Below are 22,050 nucleotides of genomic sequence, written 5' to 3'. Positions count from 1 at the left end.
GGGGGGTGGAAAGAAAGTTCCCTCCGAGGCCGCTCCGATTTCGGAGCGGCCTCGGAGGGAATGGGCAGCGCATAGGGCTCGGCGCGCGCAAAGTGCACAAATGTGCACCCCCTTGCGTGCGCCGCCCCCGGATTTTATAAGATACGCACGCCGACCCCGGATTTTATAAGATATGCGCGGCTACACGCGTATCTTATAAAATCCAGCGTACTTTTGTTCGCGCCTGGCGCACCTAAGCTTATAAAATCTACCCCTAAGTGTGTACAAGCAATTACTCCCAAAACTAATAGAAAATCAGAAATGCTATAAATTCTGTCAAGCTTTGCTGTTGGTGAGGTACATCTCCAGGAAAAGAAATATATAGATTGATCCTCCTATTAAAAGCACTCATGAACTGTGTAATACACTGAGGTGGCAGCCTGGCTTAATCCCGCCAACCCTCCCCGAGGGAAATGGAAGCTGCTGATGGAGGCAACACTACATGTCATTTTGTTTTTTTCTGGAAAAAAAGGACCCCCAGAAAAAGCAGGAGCAGAGCTTTGCAGGAATTTCTCCTTGGGCAATTTTCAAAGGGAAAGCATATTTCTACTTTCCTTTGAGAAGTGGTGCAAAATCCCCCTGTGATGTGCCTGCAGACTTTGCACCTGCCAACACAGTTTTGAAAATTGCCCACTTAATAAGTAACTCTTTGATTTGATCCTATAGGACATTACTAAGTATCTTTGTAAGGGTGATCAAGGGTGCGTGGTTTTTTTTGTTTTTTTTTTCATTTCATTTTGATTTTGGTTTGTTGGTTGGGGTTTTTGTTTCCTTTAAAAAAAAAAAAATTCACTTTGTTTCATGTTAAAAATAAAAGAGCATAGCAACCAACACTAGTGCCCTCCTCCCTGCAGCAATAATTGTGATTCTAAAACATAAAACATTGGAAACCTTTTCCCTATCCCCTCCCTCAGCTTTGCCCACAATCACAAGTGTCACAGGGCGAAGATTCTCCTTCACCGGCAGAATCCTATTCAGAGCGGTGCTGACGGGCAGCTCCGCATTGCAAAACAGCAGTGGTGGTGGGTAAGCTGGGGGGTAGAGGAATGAGTTCAAGGCCTGGCAGGACTCTGCTTTACTTTTTAGAATCAGGATTTTTTGCTATGGGGAATGATGGCCCCAGGGGCTGGCTGCTACTGCCTTTTTTGTAAAAAACAAAAATCAAAACGAAAACGAAAACCAAATGAAATTTAATTTGGCTTTCACTCATTTATTATTCAAAACAAAATGAAATGAAACAAGAAATTTCAACAAAAATGTTTTTTTTTTCCAACAAGAGGCCATCCCTTGAATTCTGTACCCGAATCAAAAATCGCTGTTTTTATAAGCAAAAGTAGAAACTTCAGCACTTATCCTTCAGAAACATTTATTGCAGAGAAAGAAAACCATGTTTTTATTTACAACACTGTTTTTTCCTAATAAATATGCATGAATTTACAATTAGTACATATAAAGATAAATGAGCAATGCTTACGACCAATTATAAAACCATGCAAGAACAAATAGCCTTTCAGTCCTTCAAGAACTATAGAAAGCACAGTACCCTGCAAACCTGACGTGTTGAATAGCAATTATATTTTCAGCATTGTGAGCAAGGATTAGAAAGAATAACCCAAATGTTCACCAGTGCCAGGGGCATGGCATGATTCTGGTTTGGACAGGGGCTTGCAGGAATCTAGGCAGACATCTTGCTCTGTTTCTGAGGCCTAAATGGAATAATAATTGCCAGATTTGTGCTTGAGCACTGAATTTACAATTGAATTCCTTGCAGGTATGAATAAATGTCTCTTCATAATAATAAAATATAATCAGCACATTTCATCAGAAAAACATGTTCCCTGCCAAAGTCCACAACCCGCACACAATATAACATGAATAAAGTGTTGGTTTTGGGTATGGATCAATACATTCACACGCACATAAATTAGATTATTACATTAAGTTGTGTAAGAATGTCTTCTTCATGACTAATTATCAGATGAATGACTGGCAACTGCCCCACCTAGGGAAACTAGACCTGTCAAAGAAACGGTCTTAGAGATTAGTGAGCAATTGCACAGCAATCAAGAATTCATTTCATAGAAAGAGTATCTACTACCTTACACTGCAGATTCTGTTCAGGGGTACCTGTCATGAGAGCAACATATCATCCTTGTCCCTCATGCCTTGACTTGTTGATGCAGCACGTGCTTGAGGACACCGCACGTGAAGAGCACAAGTGTAAGGGTAATAAGAGCTCTGGTTGCCCTTGAACTGGCAGATTGCTGGGTCAAGTGACCGAAGTTTCTGCCCCCTGGAGCCACTGGCTTTGATGCCTTACTGTTGAGTAAGCCTGAAGGCATGACCTGGCCCTGCCACCTCAGCCCCCTGAGGACCAGATAGGTCCTCAGAGCTTCTAAGAGGGTGCTCGGATGGTGTTCCAAGGAATTCGAGGACGAAAGGGCCAAGCTGTGAGAGCCCGGAGGAGACCTGTGAAGTCTTAAGTCTAGAAATAAGTGTGTTTGTGCCTGTAAAGATAAAGCGTTAAAAGTATTATGCAACCTGACCGGGATTGGATTTGAATTGTGAGTGTTGTAATTGAACCTGCTTAAGTTGTTTGGAACCTGAAACTCCTGTTTCATCTCTGAAAAGGAAAGCTATGTTTTCTGTTTAAGACTGCAAAGTGAAAGCCAGGGCATACTTATATTTCTGTTAAGTGCCTACTTGATTAAAACCCTCCTTGGAATTCTGAATTGAGTGCACTTTGTTCTTGCAGAGTCCTCCAACCTGAAAAAAAAGATATCACAATGCTAATAGGTTATATTTGTAGCAGATACTGTAGACTCAACATGGACCAAATTAGAATTATGGCTCCTTAATTTCCCAAATTACAGGATAGGAATTCTAAACTGCAAATGATTTGCAGAGTACAAATTTTGCAGGGGACTATCCCTACTTTAGATGCCTGGATGCTTACTTTCTCAATTTAGCCACTGTCTGTTTCTTATATAGATGCTTAAGAGGCCTCATTCTTTGCAGATTTACATAATTCAATTTACTCTTTCCTGAAGTTATCTCCCACAAAATCAAAGCACCTTATTTTATTTTGCTGCTCATTAATAAAACATGGGCCTGATTCACTAAGCCGTTTTCCCCACAGACACAGAATGGGGAAAAAAGCCTTGGTGAATCAGGCCCTATAGTTTCTTAGTACAGCAAGAACCTGTAGAACAGGCCTTCCGCAGTGAGCTTCAGAGTAGGATGGGTCCTGACGCCAAAAAAGGGCTAAGCGGGTTCCCAGGAAAGGGACACCGTGAGTCATACTTCAGTAGTGGCACGCACAACTTAACACACTCTGCTGCCTGATATTCTGTTACACAGAGAAAGGACATTGCATTAATTAGAAGCAGTTGTTCCCAGATAACAATGCCGTCCAGACTGTAATGAAATGCCATGGCAGAGTTACTGGGGGAAGTGCTGGCACTGCATGCCAAGCAGGCACTTTCATGCCTTTTGTTCACTGGAGACCACGGTGCTCACTGTACCCAGTCCAGAGCCATGCCCATATGGTTTACATATTTCTTTACATTCATTCCGACAAATCCTTCTGTGAAAGTGTCTCTCCTTCATCAGTTTGAAATACTGTGTTCTGAATGGAGAAGGGGAAGGAAGAGATGGTCTGTTGTAGACTGACTTGGGTCAGAAGGGAAGCCTGTTCACCGACCTCAGTTTGGAGGCATACGCCTATGTTAAGAAAAGACCGCTGGCTGGCAGCTCTTGCTCAGCTGAAGCTCATATTATCACAGCAGGGCAGAGGTTACCCATGTGCTTAGAAGAAACTGCACCTCATTCCAGTCAGGCCTGCGGCAGTCCAGTCTACCCACGCACTGGCAATTCCATCAGCTCTTCCAGGTTAGAGGAGGAGAAGACGCCAGAAAATGGCACATTGGGATGTACTGACTGGGACAGGCTCTACGGGGGTGATGGCCAAGTTAGGCTAGGATGCCTCTTCCTTTCTTCAACAACTTCCTGATCTGTCAAGAGGAAGCAGATGTTATTATTCCATCCAGAGCATGAACCCGAAACCTACTCATGGAGTGATATTCTGATTTGGTAAAGGCAAATGACAGGGCACATGATAGGCTATTGTGATAGTTTTGCTTTTGACAAACCCAGGTTCTTTAAGCAACAAGGTCATATTTTTGTTGCTATTATTAAAATTGTATATACACACGGTGTGTACATATATATAGATAGATAGTTAGATGTAGATAAATACATATATATATATATTCATATACACTATATATGTTTTCTTGAACATGTAACATAATAGATGCAAGTTGCAATACCACTGGCTGATGAAATAACTTTGTGAAGTTATTCCTGCGTTGTCATTTCAGCTGATGCCCAATCATAAATAACTTCATATTTTTAAGAAATTCAATTACAGTAAGAAGAAAAGGCATCCATAAAGAGATGCTGTTACATGGACAGAATATTAGTGGGACTAGTTTCTGTTCTTTGCCCATTCATTCTTGGTCAATCTCTCCCTAAACTTACAGTGCAATCTCCTGTTATGGGTTAGGGTTGGGTTTGGTAAAACCCGCTGAAACCCAGGAAAGGATATACCTGTTTGCCAGCGCTAGGGTATGAACTGGCATAGTAAAATTGCCCTTGAGTTGCAAGCCAGTCTCTAATGCATTTTCAGTGCAATACAAGCTGGTTGCCATTTCCTCAGTCTAAGTCACAGTGCAGTGCTGTGCACCAGTTGTGTATGACAGGAAAACAAAATATGCAAATTGAAAAGCTATGGGTCATTCATTAACTAGTTGAAAATTAACTTATCCTTAACCATGGCATGTGATATACATACATATGCAGAAATTGTACACACAAACCTAAAGTGCATCCCCCATATCACTTTCCTAGGAACTGGAAGTGCATTCTCTCAGTGTTTTAAACACATTCATTCTGAACTGCAGCATTGTCAGTGCCATTCTGGTCGATTCCTGGCAAGTTGTGATGCCTTTAATTTTTTACTTCTTTTGCATGACTGGAGGAAGCAGGCAATGAGAGAAAAGGCAGCGATTAATTGAATCTTTATGTTGAGGTGTGATATCGGCTTCACACGCTCCATCAAGCTCAACTTTGGCTCAGGAGCTTGCGATGTGGACAGCAGCTCTCTGCATATACAAAGTCCTTGGTGTGCCATTTGCTCAATATGTACCTATATCTTCCGTGTCCCGTATGTATGTGGTTCAGTGCGGCCCAGTATTTCTTAGGGATGTGCATTTGCTTGAAACAAAATGGGAAATTTCAATGAACCTTTCCATTTCATTTCAATTCATTTTTAAAAGGAAACAGAAGAAAAACAAAACAAAATTGTGTTTGCTTTCATTCATTTTCTTTAAAAAAAAAAAAAAGTGTCAAAAATGTAAAAAATCCAGTCCAGTAACCTACTCCTGATTCCCCCTCACCCCCTGCCAACAAATACTCATCCTCCCCCCCCCCCCCCCCCCACAAATGCTCTAACCAAGTTGAAGCTCTGCCAGGGGCAGGAGCAATCTTCGGTTGCTCCTGCCCTGCTGGTACTGTGATTAAAAACGATGCAATCAGACCGAGGTTGGCACCATTGTAAACTTTTTTCATATAAAGTGGCACTGGCCTGGGTCTGGCTGGTGCCATTTTGTGTGGCAAAAATTAACAATGGCGCAAGCCCAGGCCAGGCTGAGGTTGGTGCCATTTTGTATGGAAGAAATTAAAAATGGTGCCAGCCTTGATCTGCCGGCACCGTTTCTAATCACAGTACTGGCGGGGCAGGAGCGACTTAGGATCACTCCTGCTCCTTGAGGAACAATAACTTGGTAAGAGGGTCCAGGTGGGGGTAGAGGAAACCGGGAGGAAGGGGCCAGGAGTGTTTCATTTTTTTTTGGGGGGGGGGGGGGGTACTGATGTTTTTTTTTGTTTAGTTTCTTTTTTTTTTTAATTTCCTTTGTTTCTTTTTATCTGTTTTAAATAAACAAAAAGGAATGAAACAACACATAAAAAAAAAAGCAGAGAATGAAAAAATAACTAAGCAAAAACCAAAATGAAATGAAAAAAAAAAAGTCTGTGCTCATCCCTAATAGTTCTGTTGCAGGCAGAAATCCAGAAGCTGGATGGTTGGGTACTGCTGCTGCAGAGCAGATTTCACACTAGGAGCTCTCAGCGTCCGGACTGTCCATTAAAAGTTAGAGCGTGTGTGTGTGTGTGACCACTTTTACTGGACCCACAGAAGTGACATCCACAGGCAAAATTCTGCGTGAGCTCCTGGAGATCCCATAGGTTTCCTTTCTCAATGCTTTTCCTTCCAAACCCTTTACCTCCAGTGCATTGGGAGCTGAGTTAGAAAGCACTGCCGACCCATTTGTGGGAAAGCTAAACAGGAACTGTAGGGTTGCCCGCTGATGTCTGACGCATAACGCTGCACGCAAGGTTTACCCGATCTCCTGTCTCTCCTGCCTGCACCAGGTGGATGGCTTGGTCGTTCTCCAGGTTCCTGATACTGGGATCGGCCCCGTGTTTTAGAAGAAGTCTGATGATTTCTTCCTGCTGTGCTTCATGGTGCAGAGCAGCGGCCATGTGCAGAGCTGTGTTCCCATGAGCCTAGAATTAGAGGCGGAGAAGGAGTTATAAGATGCAGTATCTGAGTAAAATGCAGACTCTGACAATATGAACGGGAGCAGATTCTAACATCTGACTTTGAGGAACTGCACAGAATCTCATTAAATGTCACCATTTATTTATTTATTTGTTTGTTTGTTTTTATATACCGGTATTCGATCTACATATCACATCGGTTTACAAATAATTTATGACAGGTACAGTAGATGATTAGAGAAATGTCATAGGAAGTTATAGTCGCATCATGGGTAGAAAAACAGTGCCAGAACAATAGCATAAATAATTGTAGTATAGCAGTGCCAAAAGATAGCATAAATAGTAATGGTATGGTAGACGGAATATATTGCATAAACAGGAGTAACAGGGTAGCAATAATTATCATTAGGTATATTTTGAGATAGGGAGGCTAATAGGGATGGGTATCATAGATAAATAGATAGTATAAATAGTTAAATAGATAGCATAAGTAGACAGCATGAATAGACAGCATAAATATACAGCATAAACAGTAATATAATGAGAGCAGTTAGCATTGGTGTAATAGGGGGTGAATTTATTGTTGTGATGGTGGGAAGGGGGGTTGCCTTGAGCACATGGTTAGGGTTTGGTTTCAGGTTGGTTCGTGTGTGATGTTGGAAAGGCTTTGCGGAATAACCATGTTTTAAGATTTTTGTTGAAAGATTGGGTGGATGGATCTGTTCTAAGTTCTGAAGGGATTTTGTTCCATAGGATGGGGCCAGCATAGGAAAATATTCATTCCCTTGTTGATATCCAATGAGTGGCTTTAGGGGGCAGTATTTGTAGGAGGCCAGAGTTTGAGGAGCGAAGAATCCGTGTGGGAGTATGGAGGAGAAGGGGGGTGGGCAGCCAGTTGTCTTGGTTGTTGTGGATGATTTTGTGGATGATGTACTGTATTCGCTGATGGATTGGAAGCCAGTGTAGGTTTTTGAGGATGGGTGTGATGTGGTCTGATTTCTTATTGTTTGTGAGTGCTCTGGCCGCAGCATTCTGGAGTAGTTGAATGGGTTTGAGGGTGGAGGCTGGAAGGCCTAGTAGCAGGGCATTGCAGTAGTCAAGTTTAGAGAAGAGAAGAGCCTGTAGAACTGTTCGGAAGTCTTGAGGGTATAGTAGTGGTTTGTGCTTTCTTAGGATTTGGAGTTTGTAGAAGCCGTCTTTTAGTAGGTTGTTGATGTGTTTCTTGAAGTTCAGATGGTTGTCAAGAAAGATGCCAAGGTTTTTGACTGTAGGGAGTGTAAGGTTTGTAGGACGCTGCATGGAGGAGTAGGTGGGGGGTGGTAGGGGGAGTTTGCTGGCTATGTATAAGATTTCGGTTTTTGCGTGATTGAGGGTAAGGGATAATTGTGATAATAGATGCTTTATTGAAGAGAGGTGTGTGTTCCATCTCTCTAGGGTGTGTTCGATGGAGTCTTTGATTGGGAGCAAGATTCGTACATCATCGGCGTATACGTAATGCAATAGACCTGCTTCCTTGAGGAGTTTGCATAGTGGGGTCATATAGATGTTGAATAAAGTGGAGGATTGGCCTGGATTCGATGTAATTGAATTTGACCTTGTACGACCTGTTTGATAGATAGGATTCAAACCAGCTGAGTATTGTGTCTTGTAGTCCAATTTCCTGTAGTCTGTGTAGTAATGTTTTGTGGTTGACAGTATCAAATGTGGCTGATATGTTGAGGAGTAAGTAGGAGGTGTTGCAGTCGAGTCCTTTGAGGATTGTGTCTGAGAGGGAGAATAACAGTGTTTCAGTGCTGAGGGAGGTTGTGTGGGGAAGAGAATATTGTGGGCGTCCAAGTGTTCGACGAGTTGTCGGTTTGCAATTTTTTCGTAGGGTAGGTTTGATATTGGTCTGAAATTTGCTAGATCAGTTTCATCGAGATGCAGTTTTTTGAGTATCGGCTTGATGATGGCGCATTTTAGGTTTTTGGGGAAGATGCCTTGCTCAAGTGAGAGGTTGATTATTGAAACAATTGGGTTTGGCAATGTGGCTCGGTATTTGTTTAAAGAATTTTATAGGAATTGGGTAGATGGAATGGACTGCAGGGATCATGTTTTGTATGATGGATTCAATTTCAGTTGATGCAACGTCATCGAAGTGAGTCCATTTGTTGTTGTTTGTGTGTGGATCTGTAGTGGCCTCGAAATTTGGGGTGCAGTTTTTTGCAAGTAGATTTAGAATTTTGTTAAAAACATAAGAACATAAGAAAATGCCATACTGGGTCAGACCAAGGGTCCATCAAGCCCAGCATCCTGTTTCTAACAGTGGCCAATTCAGGCCATAAGAACCTGGCAAGTACCCAAAAACTAAGTCCATTCCATGTTAACATTGTAATGGCAGTGGCTATTCTCTAAGTGAACTTAATAGCAGGTAATGGACTTCTCCTCCAAGAACTCATCCAATCCTTTTTTAAACACTGCTGTACTAACTGCACTAACCATATCCTCTGGCAACAAATTCCAGAGTTTAATTGTGCGTTGAGTAAAAAAGAACTTTCTCTGATTAGTTTTAAATGTGCCCCATGCTAACTTCATGGAGTGCCCCCTAGTCTTTCTACTATCCGAAAGAGAATAACTGATTCACATCTACCCGTTCTAGACCTCTCATAATTTTAAACATCTCTATCATATCCCCCCTCAGCCGTCTCTTCTCCAAGCTGAAAAGTCCTAACCTCTTTGGTCTTTCCTCATAGGGGAGCTGTTCCATTCCCCTTAATATTTTGGTAGCCCTTCTCTGTACCTTCTCCATCGCAATTATATCTTTTTTGAGATGCGGCGACCAGAATTGTATACAGTATTCAAGGTGCGGTCTCACCATGGAGCGATACAGAGGCATTATGACATTTTCCGTTTTATTCACCATTCCCTTTCTAATAATTCCCAACATTCTGTTTGTTTTTTTGACTGCCACAGCACACTGAACCGACGATTTCAATGTGTTATCCACTATGATGCCTAGATCTCTTTCTTGGGTTGTAGCACCTAATATGGAACCCAACATTGTGTAATTATAGCATGGGTTATTTTTCCCTATATGCATCACCTTGCACTTATCCACATTAAATTTCATCTGCCATTTGGATGCCCAATTTTCCAGTCTCACAAGGTCTTCCTGCAATTTATCACAATCTGCTTGTGTTTTAACTACTCTGAACAATTTTGTGTCATCTGCAAATTTGATTATCTCACTCGTATTTCTTTCCAGATCATTTATAAATATATTGAAAAGTAAGGGTCCCAATACAGATCCCTGAGGCACACCACTGTCCACTCCCTTCCACTGAGAAACTTGTCCATTTAATCCTACTCTCTGTTTCCTGTCTTTTAGCCAGTTTGCAATCCATGAAAGGATCCATGTTATTGAAGAATTCTGTCAGTTGGTCACTGGTGTTTGTTTGCTTGGTTGTTGTGATTGAATTTTGGGTTGGTTGAGTAAGTTCATTGCCATAAGCGAAAAGGATTCTTGGATTGTGTTGGTATTTGTGGATTTTGACGGCATAGTAGTTGCGCTTGGCTTTGTCAATATCAGTTTGGTAGATGTATAGTATAGTTTTGTAGCTGTCTTTTAGCTGGGGGATGGGTTTTCATCTCCATTTCTTTTCAGCTTGTCTTAGAAGAAGTTTGGTCTTTCTCAGTTCCTATAGTAAGCTTCCTTTTTGGGTTCTTTTGTCTGGTAGTTTCCTACTGTCAGCTCAATCAGAACCTGGGTTGGCATCTGGCACCATTCACACTGTTCCCCCTTTTTAAAATCCCCCTCCCAGTCACTGCAGAGACAATCTTTGGCCCGGGGCCACACGCCAGGACTTCTGCAATCCTGCAATCACAGGCCTCAAATCCAGCCACTAATTGTCAGTGTTGAGCAATGACTATGATTTTTTTTCCCCTCCCCCACAAGTGTCTGTGAGCCAGGTCCTTCAACACAGCAGTGTGCAGCATGGCCACTAAGCCACCCAGCCGGCCCGTAAGGCCTGCTTTTTGAAAGGTTTGTGACAGTGAATTTTCTAGATGAGCTGATGATTATTTGTGAGTGGGTGGAAGGGCAGAGTCTTCTCTGTTTGCTTATCCTAAACATAGCGGCTCCCGCAGTGCTGCTCCACCCCATTCCTGCTGCACAGCGTGGACATGGGTTATGTTGAGAGACATCACGCACTGCAGTTTGTCAGCCAGCACTGTGTGACCATGTCTCGAGATCCTTCAACCCACAGTCCAGCAAGCATGTGACATCAGCCCAATAGCAGAGCAGTGTTGACAATGACTGAGGACTTTCCACGGCGCTGCTGCTGCTGCTGACATTTCTACTAATTCAATAGAGCACAGGGATTGGAAGGTTACCCTTTTTCAACTTTAAATGCTAAATCTCTTGGGTTAGTTTGCATCCTAGGACATGTTATGGCTCTCTTTCATTGAAAGGGTTTCGCTTGACTTCCAAAGTAGTGAAAACACTTGGCCAGAGGTCTCCCTATTATACACCTGTGAGGTGCTTTCAGCTCCTTTCACAGCCCGCCAAGTGTCATGATACTAACTGAACTTATGCAGTCACGTTTTTTAAATTTCATGTGAATGTGCCAATCAGGCCACCAGGAGTTCCATGGTAGGGCTAGCATGAGATTCTGAGACATCACATCCTAAAACTTACGACCCTGCAATATGAAGGTGAAATATGATTTCCCTGAAATCCAAGCCGATTGCCGATGTGATACTGTGTTAAGCCATGAAAGCTACAAAATGGTTTGCATCAGTGAAGGAGATTGTATCCTTACTAGTGTCCCATTCCAGGCAAGTACCAACATGAAGCTACTCTACCTGCACTGGACCTGGCTGTTTACCGCTGAAATGTAAAATCATTTGCATATTTGCCGCAGGGCCTTTAAAAACCAAGAGCTGCACTTGACATGAAACTATGAACTGAACTGAGCAGGACCTGACCAGTTTAGCTGTTCACTTGGGGCTGTAGAAAAGTAGTCACTGTTACATGGCAGTTATCCATCTTTGCTGTCATCTGAATGTCCACAGCATGTGCTGCCTTGCAGCATCTTTTAAAGCAGGTTGGAAAATACACTGATAGGGCTGAAATGTCTAATCTGCAGTCTCTTCAGTCTTCTTCATGGATATACACACATAAACATATATTTGGTAAATAGGGTGTCCTGTTTGCTAATAGGGTGCACTAGTAGCAGATAGACACCTTATTTACCATAAACAAATGCCATGAAAGAAACATACCAATACAACCAGGACCCCTGGAACAAACCAAACTGAAACAAATTACCTCCCCCTCTGAAAATGAACTAAACGAACCAAACATTTTGAGCATGCACATCCCTATATTTATCTAAAGTGATACAGGAGCAAGCAGACAGAACTACAGAAAAGGGAGTTAAAAAACTCCCCAATTTCTAGTTGGCTTCATTAACGTACCAGAAGATAGCATTTTCCATATAATGAAAAGCAATGATTACGGGATTGTCATATGAAGCTGAAGGGAGGGAAGCTCAACAGGAATGTGAGAAAATACTTTTTTACTGAGAGGGTGGGGAACATCTGGAAGAGAACTTCCAATGGAGGTTATTGGAGCCAAAACAGGGGTAGAATTCAAGCATGGATGGGATAGAGAGAAAAAAACGAACCTGCGAGGCAGGGCAAGGGAGAAGGAAGAGCAGAGATTGAGTGAAGACTTATACCAGCACTGCAGGCAGGCAGGCACAAACGGTAAGACTGAATGACATCTTTAGTAATAGTTTCTACATGGGGAGGATAACTCTCAAACAGGCCGATACAGTGAAAGTCGCGGGAGAGCGGGCAAGCGCCCGCTCTCCTGTGCACACAATTTAGTATTCAAATGAGGGCCCGCAGTAAAAAGAGGCGCTAGGGACACTAGCGCATCCCTAGCGCCTCTTTTTTGACAGCTGCCGCTCAATTTTGCCGGTGTCGGTTCTCAAGCCCGCTGACAGCCACGGGTTCGGAAACTGGACGCCGGTAAAATTGAGCATCCGGTTTTCAACCTGCGAGCCGCGGGGCAGATTTACATTTTTTTTTTTAATTTTTAATTATTTTTTACTTTTGGGACCTCCGACGTAATATCGCCATGATATTAAGTGGGAGGGTACATTTTCCCGGTGCCGGCAGAAATTAACGCCTACCTTTGGGTAGGCGCTAATTTCTGAAAGTAAAATGTGCAGCTTGGCTGCACATTTTACTTACTGAATCGTGTGGGAATAACTAATAGGGCCATCAACATGCATTTGCATGTTGCGGGCGCTATTAGTTTCGGGGGGGGGGTTTGGCCACTTGTTTTTGATGTGCTAGCATATCGAAAACGCGCGTCCAAGCATGGGTTAACAGTGCGCTCCGCCTGAGCGCACTGTACTGTAAAGGCCTGTTTGTGATTTGTGCAGATAAAAAGCCTTGTACCCGTGCAGAGAAATGACCTTTCCTCACGTTGCTCCCCCTGGGGGGTGGACTCTTAGCCTTACTGAGAGGAGAAATTCCCGGGGTGTGGGGGGCATGTTTAGGCCACAAGAAGGAATAGCATGCACGCAGACAACGTTTTCAAACCTTGCTGCACACTTTTCCAGCAAAAATCCACCCGCGGAAAAAGCAGGTGCAAGGCGACTGGCTCGTACGTTTGTACTCCTGGTTAAGTTTCAAGGCGAAACTTGTACTTTTGCTTTGAGAATTGGTGGTGGGTAAAGATATGCACGTGGTCTTTGTTCCAACGTGGAGAGTTTGAAAATTGTCCCCTAGATATTAAGCGCTGCAAGTTTATACAACTTTTTTTGCCTTCATTTTCTTCTGTCTTAATATTGACCTGTTTGAACAGCATTAACATAATTAATGGTTTAAAAGAACACTGAAAACTCATCTGTTTCAAATAGCTTTTAAAGATATGAAAACTCATTAGTTTGGAGTAATTACACCAGATGGGCTGTTTTTCTTTAATTATGCTTTCATTAACATTTAATTAATACCTTTTTATATGTTTTTCTGACTTTTTAAATTTATATTAAGGTAGCGGCCAATTCTTTCCTTATACCATCCTAATTGTATGTTATTGATAATTATTACACTGTATTTTTATTCTTACCTTTACTGTTTTTTCTGTTTTTATTTTACTTTGGTTTATTTTTAACTATGTTATTTTACTCTTTATTTTTATCATTGTAAACCGCTTTGAACAGTACTATTACTGGTAAAATGGTATAGAAATGTCCTAAATAAATAAATAATAAATGGTGGTTACTTACATTATCTCATTATATCATGGAAGGGCTAAAAATTGCATTTTTTTAAAAATAAAATTGCATTCCTCTTGCTTTGCACGCAATCCAGAAGACCTAAGGCACTGACAAGTGTGTGTGTGTGGGGGGGGGGAGGGGAGGGGTGCCTGCACATCTGAGCCAGCGTGAGGGTGCACCCGTGATCCAAAAGGCTTATTGGCTGTCAGTTCAGGAATTATAGTGGCTCTTTTACCTTTCTTTAAACTTTCTTCCCCTCACCCCCTATTTTACTCAACATTTGTGTGTACTCAGTGCATCACATGAGCAAGTGTTAACTGTGCACCTGCTTTAAAAGTAGCGTGACCATTAACCAAGGGCTGCCAGAAAGCTGCAGCGTGTTGAATATAAGCAGAGCTTGCATTACAAGATCGGAGCCAGAGAGACATTTTAAACACACAGCCTGGGGTCATTGGTCGTCTCTATATCTACCCCACCCAGTGTTTAACTTAAACGAAGCTCGTGGAAGGGATGCAGCATGTGTCATCCACACACCCTGAAGTTCTCAGATGTGGGGAGGGGGACGGAGCCTGATTAGCACTGGTGTCATCTAACCCCTTCCCCCCAAATAATCCTCTTAAAAATAAACCCCCCCCCCCCAATAAACAAAAGCACAAGCTGGAAACCTACTGTGCCCTTTTGTTTCCATGTATCACTGCACTGTGCATTTGATGATATAACAGGGCTGCGATGGGAGCAGGTGAGGTCAAGGAGCTGAGCAACATGATTATTAGGTCCAGGACACAAAGCCCCGGACAGCTTAATAAAACACAATGAGGGGGGAGGGACTTATTCTGCTTTCCCAGACACAAGATTAAGGCATTGCAGCCAGTGCTACATGATGCTAAACTTGCTTTAGAAGTCTAGAGCTCATTTTACAGAGACTGAAGACACTGCCAAGGCTTTCTGTGCGCTCCAAGAGGGTCATTTTTAACAGCCTGCGTTGCACGTAAAGTACGCGGTCTTTCTATTGGTCGATAAGCAGGTGCAAAATGTCCACATGCTCTTCTCTCGCTATCTGTGTGGATGGCGGAGCGAGGTCAAATTTGCGTGGGTGCTTATAGAAATTCCATGTCTCATCCCGTCTTCCTCCTCCCTGCCTAAGCGCGCTGGCAGCAACGCCCCTTTGTAAGGTGGCTAATAGCACACGCACTATGGAAGCCATGTTAGCCGCATGTTAGGAGGGCAATTTGCAGTCAGACCATTTTACCCGGGTAAATATCTTTAGAAACGTACTCTCTATAGGAGAACCAAAGGCCCTTACAGTAGCTGGCGTTCATGCGCTCCTTTCGTTTTTCATTTTTGCCTTCGTTTTAGCACAGTTCCATCTCTAACCTTGAATCCTCTTCCCCATCCTGATTTTCAAAGTTGTTTTTTTCTGAAGTCCCTGTGCCCAAACATTCTTTCATGTAATTCTTTTGGACAAAAAGATGAGGAAAAAATAGAACCTCTAGAAGCCTGGAGTTTAACAGAAAAATAAATAAATATAAACTGCACTAGGAAAAAAAGTGTGTACTGAAATGAATTGTAATATTTTAATCTGTTGATATATGCAATCTAAAATATATTCATTCTAGGGAAACGTGCTCGGCTTTGCTTGGGAGGTCTGTCTACATTTGTGTGTGTGCCTGTGCCTGTGCATTTGTCTGCACTCAGTGGAGGCCTGTGCCTGTGTGTATATGTGTTTTGGAAAGCCTGTTTGTGAGTGTGGTGCCTGTGTCTGTGTGTATATGTATGTGTGTCTTTGCCTGTGCCTGCCTCTGTGTGCACCTGTGTACATGCACGTGTGGGAGCCTGTGTATGTGTGGGGGTCTGTATCTGTGTATATGTCTGTGGGTGATTGTGCCTGAGTGTGGAGGTGCCTGTGTGTGTGTGTCTGTGCGCGTGTGTGATCCTGTGTGTGTGTGTGTGTGTATGAATGAGCTTGTGTGGGCTTGTGTGAGCTTATGTGCTCTTGGGTGCACTTGTGTGTATTTGTGCAAGCTTGTGTGCGCTTGCACATGCTTTTGTGTGAGCTTGCATGTGCTCGTGTGAGCTTGTGTATGCAGAAATCCACTTGTGCAAAGTTACACCTCCTTTTCAGAGAGTATAGCTCAGGAGTGGCAATTCCAGTTCTTGCAGATTTGCAGACAATTGAGGCGGTGTGTATGCACATCTATTTCATACATATTCATTAAGAATAGCCTGAAAACCTGACCGCTTGGTGGGCCTCAAGGATTAGAATAACCTAACCCTTGCATAACTTGTACAGGATAATTTGTGCACATACTTTTAAAAATCAAAATGCTTGCATGTAAGTGCCAACTTCATCTCCCTGGAACGCCTCTGCTCAGTTTGCTTAAAACTACATGTGAAAGTAGAATACAGGCATAGCTAAAGTTTTACGCGAATAGAGCCCCGGCCAGTTTTCTAAAAGCTATTTATGTGCACAGAACTAGATTTTATGTGAGTAAATGGCTTTGAAAATTACCCCCAGAAAGGGCAGTGCTCTGTTGTACTTGAAACCAAGTGTTCTTCTCTAAACCAATTTAAACTATATAAGTATGTGAAATTATATGTGACCATATGTATATACTGTGTATAGTTTTAAAATGTAAACCATTTTGCTCTTTATTGGAAGGACGGTGTATAAAACCTGTCAATAAATAAATAAACCAGGGTTTATCAAACCAATCCTAGAGTTCTCCCAGAGCCAGTAGGGTTTTCAGGATGACCACAATGAATATGCATGAATATGCATGAATATGGGGGCAGCGCAAACAAATCAATCTCATGCATATCCATTGTGGATATCCTGAAAACCAAATTGGTCAAGAGGTGCTCCAGGACCGGATTGAGAAACAATGCTCTAAACCAGTGATGGCGAAGCCCAGCCCTCAAGTGCCACAATCAGGCCAGGTTTTCAGGACATCTACAATGAATGAGCATGAGAAAGATCTGCATGCACTGCCTCTATTTGTATGCAAACCTATCTCATGCATATTCATTGTGGATATCCTGAAAACCTGGCCTGTTTGTGGCACTTGAGGACTGGAGTTCTCCATCACTGCTCTAAACCATTCAGGAGAGCTGTTACAAATCTAAGCATGCCTTTCTGCTAGCTCCCATCCATCAGGGACACATGCCGATTCCTGGCTTTCAGCTCCTGATACTAAGCATTCTGGGATTTGAAGTCCTTCCCAAATCTTCCCAAACCTATTCTAGGGGCCTCCCAGTCAGTTTTCAGGATACCTGCAATGAATATGGATGAGACAGATTTGCATGCAAATTTATCTCCTGCATATTCATTACAGATATCCTGACAATCCAATTGGCTAGGGGTCCCCCAGGACAGGTTTGGGAAGCACTGTCTTAGAATGCTAAAGACAGGACTTTTTTCAGGGGGTATCTACCAGTTCTGAGTACCAGTACCTTTTTCCTACACCTGCTTGATTTAATCTGTAGTCCCTAAAAAACTTCCTGCATGTCAGTACCGGCTTCTTATTTTCCAGAAAAACAGCACAGGCTAAAGAAATGGGAAATCTGAAAACTAGGCCTGTCTGAGTGACCTGACATATTAGAGTTAGCTGAGAGCAATAAATAAAAGATTAGCAAACATTATTGCAATAATGTACTAAAAGAACAGAACAACTGGGAATTGGACATCTTGAATATAAACTAATCTATCTTTTGCTTAAGACAATGCCAGTGATTTAAAATGTGGCTTGTTGTCTCCAGCCAGCCATGCATTTCCCCGATTGAATTTAAAATCCATGACCGGAGCAATACAAAAGCATGCATCATTTCAGTAAGAATAATCCTCAAGCAGAATTGTTGTAGTAGAGAAAAAGCAATGCAAGTCTCAACCTGTCCAGAGATGGACTTCTCTGACATAACAAAGGCACCCTCCCATAGGAACTATGCCAAGGGACTAACATCCAATTCATGTCAGCATGAATGTGTAAAGTATATTTTTAAAAGCAAACAGAAGAAAAACCCAAACTTTACAACCATAATATAAGGAAACATTTGCAGCTGCCATGAGCACCTAGATTACGATCACTGTTCTGGTGGTCCGAGCGCCAAGTCAAACAGAGCAAAGAGTTACCGGAAATGCATCCGATGGGCATTCACTGGACCCTGCGCATTTAAAAACACTCTGGGGCCTGATTTATTAAACTTTTTGCCCCATTGACACAGAATGGGAGAAAAGTATAAATAAATATATGAATAAAATCTCGCCGTTTTCTGGTGCTTTCTTTGTTGGGTACTGGTTGACCAGTGTGCTAGTTCTGGTGGGGGGTAGGAAGGAACAGGGCTTATCATCGCTATTTTGTGGAAGAGAAGTATAGGGGCTTAGGCAGTCCGGTTCGCACCCCTGCCCTTACACACTGGCAAACATTAGCTTGCCCAGAATATTTTTTTGCAGGCTTGGCTACTTCCGTATTAACACTTCATCTAACCGCAGCATTTTGGAAGAAGTTCTTTACGAAAATGTTTTTGCCTTAGCACTGCATTCTGGAATTATATGGCATGGCAAAGACGAACCATAGGACTGTCAACTCTAAGGGCTCTCCCCCTCCCTCCCCGCTCCATGCACCCACCATCCCCCAGTTTTCTTGCACTCCCTCACTAAGCCAAGGTCTCGTGTACACCATGAACATTAAGGATCCCGTGGCACTTTTTGCAGAATAGGATGTTAATGGCTAGAGTCTAATTTAGGTTATCTGAAAATGCCTTTAGATAGAAGGACCCTAGTTAAGACTCACAAAAAGTCTGTCATAACAACATTGTAACATATAGTAACATAGTAGCTGATGGCAGAAGACAATCGATTGGCCCATCTAGTTTGTCCATATAGTAAGGATATATCCCAGCTGCCAGTTAGCTGTAGAAGCTTGGCCACTCCTTATCCAAGTCAATATTTGTTTGCTTCCTCATTGGTTCTCTACCATTCTAGTTAGATGGCCATAAAGAGTCCTATACTTAATCCAACATCTAGCCACTCCCCACCTATCTACATGACCTATCACCAATTTAATGCCTACCAAACCTAATGAGATGTTGCCTGAAAGTCCAGTCTCCTAGAACCCTTTGGTCTTGCTGGACAGTACCTGGCTGCCATCAGCCTGCTGGTACCAACCCAGTTGGTTTCCAGTGAGTCATAGCTTGCTGGTACCAGTTAAGCTACCCATGAGCTGCAGTATCCCATTGTTGTGTTCTTGTTAGGGATGTGCATTCCTTTGCGACAAATGGCATATCTGAACAAATAAAAAAGCCATTTTCAGTTGATTCTGAATGGAACAAACTGAAAATGGTCTTGTTCAAAAATATCTGAACATTTTTAGTTTGTTTAAAAAAAAAAAAAAAAAAAAGGCCTCCCTGGCCCCCACCATGGTTCCCTGGGGCCTCCACAGACTTTTCCAAACTCTTTCCCATCCTTCCAAAAAGTTGTGGGGCCCAGGTCTACTTGACTGGGATGATCTGATTTCACTGGAACCTCCCTGGGCCCCCTCCAACTCCCTCCCACACCTGAGAATTGTTCCCTCTTCCTGGCATCCACTTACCTCTTCTGAAGGGATTGATGTTGAAGAAAGAGGCAGGAGTGATGCCCACTCATTCCTGCCCGCCATAAATCCTTTAAAAAAATGATTCTGGACAGCCCTTAGACCAGCATCAAGTGATGTCAAAATAGTGCCGGTCTGAGAGCTAGCTGGCGCCATTTTTAAAAGGATTTGTGACAGGCAGGAGTGAGTGGTCAACGCTCCTACCCTCTTTCTCTGGCATCAACCCCTACAGAAGAGGTGTGAAGGCCAGGGAGATCCCTGGACTTGGAGGGGGGAGGAGGAGGGGGGGGGGGGTTGAAGGTGCCCGGGGAGGCACCAGCTGGGCTCAGCACAACCCAGCTGGGTAGAGCCCACACCCCGCAGGATTCTTGGGGGGCAGGAAGGCTTATGGAGGTCTCTTTTTGGTTTTTTTTGTAATGTTTATTTTGGTTTGGGAAACAAACAAAACTTAAACAAACATTAAGAGAGTAGCATTTAAAAAGCTGCGCGGGTGCACATGTACGCACGTATGCCGGCTCGCGTCCAGAGTCATGGCCATTTTATGTGCGTGTGTTATAAAATAGGCTGACCGTGTGTACGCGTGCCCCTCATTTTCGATGATCGTACGCATGTGGGTGCAAATGCCGCCTGTACCAGGGGGGGAATTTTATAAGGCAAGCATGCCGACGCCATCCCCTATTTCCCCGTTCGTTCCCAGTTCGCCCAGTTTAGGGATAGCACTTCCAACCCCGCCCCCCCCCCCCTAGTTTTATAGCCTCCCCTTTCCCCCTGTTAGCCCCAACCCTTAAAACCCCACTGCCTGGCCTAAATTGTTTTATTTTACTACTTACACGTCCTCCATAGCAGAAGTAAATCTGGGTGGCAGGGGACCCCCGGCGCACGTCTGTGTGTGTAAATATTTGCGCGCACATTTTTTAGCCAGGTCCCGACATCCCCACATCCCGCCCAGACCATGCCCACGCCCTTTTTAGAAACTCTTCACTTGTGCCCGCGCCAGGAGATATGCGCATCCACGGGCAGCCTATGAAATCCGCTTGGCGCACGCTGGTCCAACTTGTGCGCAAACCTCCCGCTTTTGGCACGCACGGGGTTTTTTAAAATCTACGTCTAAATGAACTAAAAAGTGCCCCCCTCCCAAAAAAACCCCCAAATTGAAATCAATTTCTTTGGCCTGCACATCCCGGATCCTTATTACCTCTCTCCTTTCCTCCGCTCTGAGGACATGAGGAGTGGTTTGTTTGCAATACTGGATCTTGCCAACCCCTGTTCCCCTCCAAAGTCCCTTAATTTGACAGCAGATAAGGCCTGTAAGGCCCCTGCAGTTTGGCCTCCTGGTGCAATGGCACAGAATCCAAGCTCTCTCTGACTTTTCCTTCACTTCTTTTCTACTAGGGATCCTTTGTCCTTTACTGGTTTTGTCTCCACAGCCTTCACTGGGAGTCCCGTCCACGGCTCCATCACCCATGCTCCGGGGTAACTCCTGGAGTCTTATGCATTCTTTCCTCTGAATAAAAGTTTGCTTGCTTCTGTGTTTTAGGTAGGTAAATGTCCCTGTCACATTTCCCTCTGTCTCTCCTCTACATATTTAGGTCCTTATTGTTTTGTCCTGTGTGGCTCTTGGTGCAACCCCCTCACCACTTCTGCAGCCTTTGTCTGGTCCACCTCCAGCCTATTTATGTCCTTTCGGAGGCCCAGCCTCCAGAACGGGACTCAGTTCTTTCCCTTTGATATTTGTGTCCTTTATTCAACACTCTATGCACCCATGCTTTGGATGAATAACAGAGAGGAATCCCTCTCCCAGCTAGTACTCGGAAACCAGTCCTGCCTGTTGGGAAAAGGTTGCCGTCTGCTGACGGTACAGGTGCTCCTTTTCTGAATTCCAGGGGTTTGCCCACTGCTGCCTCAATCTGGCACTCTGCAATACCTGCTCACCTGGCTATTAATACATTTGGAAGGTCCTTGCGTCTCCAGCTCCAAGAAGAAGGTCAGCAGGGAGAGGTTGGCTTCTTGTACTGCGTAGTGCAGCACTGTTTTGTTGCTTTTAAGATCCTAGTGAAATAAAACAAAATAAACACACAAACGTCGACGTTTCTTATTCATCACAAGTCTCTTTCAAAGCAGTATTCCAGAACTGCACGATGGGGATATAGGAATAATCCCAGGGGGATTCTGACTTCTGATTTAGGGTTTGTTTGTTTGGTTTTCTAGTGCATGAATAACTTTGCAGTAATCCCAGGGTCCAAGAGATGAAGATGGGATTGTACCTGACTGCTGGCCGAGGCTCCCATGTGCACCAGCAGATTAATGCAGGCTTTCAGCCCTCTGCTGCGAGACGCCAGCTCGTCCTGCTTCTCGTCCGGAAGGGCTGCGCAGTTCTGCCGCTCTCGCATGACAGAGTTATGGGACAGGACGGCACAGTGCAATGGCGTGTGACCTTCCACGCGAAGAAAAAAAATGCATCGCATTTAAAAAAAATAAATACAAAACATAAACCGTTATTTGTCAATGACTAGGGAGAGCCACGGGAGAGG

The 22,050-nt window shown here is 43.5% G+C and overlaps 1 protein-coding gene across 1 annotated transcript; it reads right to left on the bottom strand.

The window, feature by feature from the left end:
* Positions 1-1,400: 1,400 nt before the first annotated feature.
* LOC115074451 (NF-kappa-B inhibitor delta-like) lies at positions 1,401-22,015 on the bottom strand. Its single transcript, XM_029573915.1, has 4 exons — positions 21,784-22,015; positions 21,452-21,568; positions 6,502-6,666; positions 1,401-4,052 (listed from the first exon to the last, which is right to left on the bottom strand). Exons 1-4 carry the CDS (start codon positions 21,982-21,984, stop codon positions 4,011-4,013), a joined length of 525 nt encoding a protein of 174 aa, XP_029429775.1. The 5' UTR covers positions 21,985-22,015; the 3' UTR covers positions 1,401-4,010.
* Positions 22,016-22,050: the final 35 nt, after the last annotated feature.

The sequence above is a fragment of the Rhinatrema bivittatum genome, chromosome 12 (genome assembly GCF_901001135.1).
Source record: "Rhinatrema bivittatum chromosome 12, aRhiBiv1.1, whole genome shotgun sequence".
In the NCBI taxonomy this organism is placed as follows: Eukaryota; Metazoa; Chordata; class Amphibia; order Gymnophiona; family Rhinatrematidae; genus Rhinatrema; species Rhinatrema bivittatum.
The sequence above is the reverse complement of the archived record's forward strand: the minus strand, read 5'-3'. Positions and strand labels throughout refer to the sequence as shown.

Coding starts and splice junctions, on each gene's coding strand:
- LOC115074451 (XM_029573915.1), bottom strand. CDS start 21,984: ATGCGATGCATTTTTTTTCTTCGCGTGGAAGGTCACACGCCATTGCAC. Junction 21,569..21,783: donor GAGCCTCGGCCAGCAGTCAG/GTACAATCCCAT, acceptor TTATTTCACTAG/GATCTTAAAAGCAACAAAAC. Junction 6,667..21,451: donor CCAAATGTATTAATAGCCAG/GTGAGCAGGTAT, acceptor CTCTAATTCTAG/GCTCATGGGAACACAGCTCT.